This window comes from Mytilus trossulus, chromosome 1 (assembly GCF_036588685.1).
Source record: "Mytilus trossulus isolate FHL-02 chromosome 1, PNRI_Mtr1.1.1.hap1, whole genome shotgun sequence".
Taxonomy (NCBI): domain Eukaryota; kingdom Metazoa; phylum Mollusca; class Bivalvia; order Mytilida; family Mytilidae; genus Mytilus; species Mytilus trossulus.
This window is the reverse complement of record NC_086373.1, coordinates 22,808,186-22,812,618: the sequence shown is the minus strand read 5'-3', so window position 1 is coordinate 22,812,618 and position 4,433 is coordinate 22,808,186. Positions and strand designations below refer to the sequence as shown.

At 32.7% G+C, this 4,433-nt stretch overlaps 1 protein-coding gene across 1 annotated transcript; it reads right to left on the bottom strand.

The window, feature by feature from the left end:
- Positions 1-1,143: 1,143 nt before the first annotated feature.
- On the bottom strand, positions 1,144-3,862 carry LOC134705641 (uncharacterized). Its single transcript, XM_063564393.1, has 2 exons — positions 3,618-3,862; positions 1,144-3,131 (listed from the first exon to the last, which is right to left on the bottom strand). Exon 2 carries the CDS (start codon positions 3,106-3,108, stop codon positions 1,144-1,146), a length of 1,965 nt encoding a protein of 654 aa, XP_063420463.1. The 5' UTR covers positions 3,109-3,131; positions 3,618-3,862.
- Positions 3,863-4,433: the final 571 nt, after the last annotated feature.

Here is a 4,433-nt window from a genome sequence, read left to right as displayed (position 1 = left end):
GTCTGAAAATGAAATGAAATTCAGAATGCTGCAGTATGTTACTCAACTACTTCCAAGCTCTTGTCGTGTCTGTTGATTTTAAAGCTGTCGTTTTGCCATTACTGTTTTTTTTTTATAAGATATCAGGTGGTCGATGTAAAGTTTTTTTTCTACATAATTGAATGCCTTTAAAATATTAAGAACATGACTATTGTTTTCAATTTGTTTGATGTGTTGATTTAGCTTTTGGTTTTGCTATTTGAAACAAAGAAACTTTCTGTTTTAGGTTATCCCGATTTCTTTTTTTTGTTATTTTACGTAAAATGTGATAAAACAGTTAACATTGTGTCATAACCTTAAACTCTTAAATCAAACAAATATGTAACAAAGACACAAAAAAAGGCATATAGACAAAGCATACAAACAAAAATGAAAGACAAAAGTACAAAAATTTACCATATCACAATAACACAATGACGAGGTGTATAAGAACCGAACCAGCTCAAATTGATACCACATACCAAATAGACTATACAGTGAAAAAAATATTCAAAAAGAAAAATGATAATCTGATATAATAAACAACATCAGTACCAAAAATCTAGACTTCAAGACAATTGTATAATTTACGAAGTTGATACAGAATATTTATCAACAAGGTCTTTGGTACCTTCCGATGAACTCTTTCATAAAAGGACGAGACTTTCTTTGAGATACCCCTAATTCATCAACTTTCTGCTAAGACACTGATTACGTTTTAAAAAGTCTGCGTAGCAGCTTCAAGATCTTGAATATCGAATGAATTGGGAAATGTATATTCCAAATACAGGTAACGCTGGTATATTGCAACTAAGGTGAGACATGTTATAAAATTAATGTAAGGAACTATTTCGTTTTTGTTGACGCATCCACAATTTGTTTTGAGCCACGTTCATCGACGTCTTGAAACGGCTTTTTATGACGTAAGGGGAGAAAAATAACCAAGTTTACTTACCATGTGTTTTTATGATATCGGGTTTTTTTTTCACTGGAAAATCTATGTAAATTATTGCCACCAATGTAATAACGTTTTGTATTCGATATAATTAGATAGTTTAAAGACAAGGATAGATATAAACAGTGCTACAGCAGCAAGTTAAAATGCATACAATTTTTATCTATAAATTAAAACAAATTTCCAGTTAAAAAATTCTGCAACACAACTGCAAACATGTTCCGAGTGCAATCTTCCACTTTTGGTGCGCCATCACTATGCATTTCGCCAAGTAACCAGGATACAGCACTATCAATCAAACTGTTTCGTAAACTATCTTTTCCTGAAAGGGCTTGAATAATTTGCGAGTTAACATCAATTTTGTTAGGATCACGTTTCCTGGTATTCTCTTCAATCAAAAATGGAACGGCTTCTGTTAAAACCTCCTTTAAAGCTTTCTTCACAACTTCTTTATTTTCAACCACAAATCCTCTGAGGAGTGTAACGACAGATTCGACTATGACGTTATCACCTGGATCGGAATGCATTTCTTGAAATTCTTTGATCTTGCTTCTAGAAACAAAGTCATAGTGAACTTTAACAGTGCTTTGTCCTTTGTCGAAATTCTGTAAATTCTCCATGAGGTTTTCTTGAATTTCAACAATCTTTAGTACTATATCGTGTATTTTAATTTCATGCATACCGACAAAGAGATTGCTAGGAACAAAATAATGTTGCAAATCATTTTTACACAAGCAATTGACCATATATTTCAGAACGTTTTGAAGGAATTCATGAATATTGTCTTCCGTTCTGTTTTCAAGTATTTGAGTTTCAGTGTTCTCAGACACCCAGTATACAACAGTTTTCCAATGAAATGTTGTCACTATTTCAGTATAATCTCGCAATGAACTTTTCTGTAAGGCTTTTATGATAAGGATGACATTCTTTTGAAGTTGAGTCATGGCTTCAGCTAGCTTGATTTCTCCTATATTGCATGCAAGACAAAAGTCAATATCGTTTGATGGTTCATCAAGAGCAGGTTTAGCAACGACGAAAAACTCACTGTTATTATATATATCTGTAACGACGTTTGTCGGCGGCCATTTTCTTTTTCGGTTTTGCCACTCATCTAAATACTTAGGTTTTCCGTTTAGAGGAAAGACGGGAATGAAATCTTTGCTTGTTTTATATTTGTACTGAATAGTGACTTGATCGTCTTTATCATTCGCTCGAACTTCTTCTATCATACGACTCTCATTATTTAATCTACCCGAAAAACCGGAGGTCGATGTCACATCACTAGACGTTGAACAAACATCGCTAGGTTTCTTTGAATTTGGGGAAGATGTTTGTTGCAATATGTCTTCGGTGTTTCTAAGTGCTTCAATGAGTGGATCGAATGCTTGATGGAAAATAGGCTGCTTGTCTTCTGGAGATGTTTTTGATTCCTCACGTGGGGGATTTAATTCCTCCCACCCCTGCACAAGACTGTTGATTGCTTTACCTGCATTACGTATCTTTTTTTCATTTTCACTTGAATCTCCTTGGAGATTTTTCTCGACATTGTGTTTAATAAGTCTGATGTCTTTCTTCTGTTTGTGTTTTGCCATGCTTAGTTCTGCACATTTAGGATCTGCATAATCAACCAATGACAGTCCCGGTTTAATTTTATGATCTAAAGAAACATGCAGTGTGCTTCGACCACGTGTTGAATCCATCTGAGTTACTATTTTATGAATATTTCTACTATGTTTGAAAGCTTCAGGTTTCATTTCACTAAGTAAATCACTTGGCAAATATTTGCCGTCGATCAGCTCAACTCCTGGAAACAGGTTTTTCAGCGTACTTCCATTAATATATACAAAACATGGTAAGTTTTTTCTATATTCTAAGCATTCAATTGGAATAGATATTCCAGAAATTATTAAATAATCAAAATCTCCTTCATTTTCTTGTAGCCTCAATCTGGTCTTTTCCTTAGTACTTCCAACTACCATACATCGTTCTTGTCCAAAATGAGACAAAAACAGGGATATGTATTCGCAATATTTTTCTTGTCTCCTGTCGTTAATAACTGGTTCAGCCATTATTTTAAGGATATCAATCAAATTTAGAATGTTTTTGATCTCATTGCACACACATTTGCTTGCCATTTCTGATAGATGATCATAGATGTCTGAAAAAAAATAAGAAATTACTATATCTTAATTGAATAAACATTAACACGTCGTTAATATCGTAAGAACGTAATGAGTACACTTTTAGGAACAGCCTTAATTATTTGATTACTTATGAACTAAGGTTTAAATCAGAACTTTTATATGAGGATTCTCTATTCCGTATACTTTTTGAATAGTATTCTCTTTCTGTAATTTCCACCCATACCCCATTATATACGTTAGTAACAAAAAATATATTGAGATCTCCTCTTAGTGTGACCTAGAATGTCATATATACTATTTTTGATGATTTATCTATGTTTTTTATTTCTTTTTGTTTTTATTTTGCATTTCTGCTTCTCCCAGTTATCGATAATTATTATTATAACAACTATTTTAGAGAAAATATGAAGTGGAAAAACTAAGAAAAGATCTTAAAATCAATGTTAATGCTGTAGTTTCTGCAATGTAGATATTTGAAGCTCAACTAATTCGAAACTCACCAAGCCTAGCAATGCTTCTCTCACAACACGAGATTGATCTCGAATATAATCAAGGTATGATCAACAAACTTCTTTCTGCATTTCGCAAACATTCTCTGAGGTCAAGGTGAACATGGAATTATTTTTCTTCATTTTTCAAACAAATAAACATCTAAAAAGTTCCAACTGTGTATTAGTCCAATATTCAATCATAATAGTATATAGATAATATATAAGTCGAGACGCAAAATTTTAAATGCTGCGAAGGTTCGATAAGCTATTGCCCATCAACAGTCTTTTTAAATCTATTTAAGATGTATATCAATTTACAGTATGTATATGACACCTATGACAACGAGTCTCCAATGAGCCGAAAACGTTCACCGATTTACTAAGGTTGAAAAGATATATTAGTACACAAATTAAATAGCAATGGTGATAAGTGTCGTATTTCGTCAAAACATATGATTAAAATATATTGGTCAATAGTACTGCAATAGAAACTTACAAGGAGCATTGTTCTGACACTTAACAAAGCCAAATATCTACAATTTAAAACAATCTGAGGGATAATGCAATCATTCTTTTTAAAGTGTTAAGTCGACGTTTTGTTTACGTTTTCACAGTAAAAAAACTACAATATTTGATTTGCCCTTTATACAATGACTACTCTTGAAACCAAAAAAAACCCCAGTAAACCAGTGATCCAATCAGATGCTGATCGGCAGCTACTCCTGTATCAATTTGAAGACGTTTTTTTAATGTCTTTTACATACAAGCTAAGCATTTTGTTTGACTGTGAATACCCCTTGAACAAAACATTATGGAGGCTACTGA

What these genes read in the sequence shown, in the direction of transcription:
- LOC134705641 (XM_063564393.1), bottom strand. Translation starts at nt 3,108, where the DNA reads ATGGCAAGCAAATGTGTGTGCAATGAGATCAAAAACATTCTAAATTTG.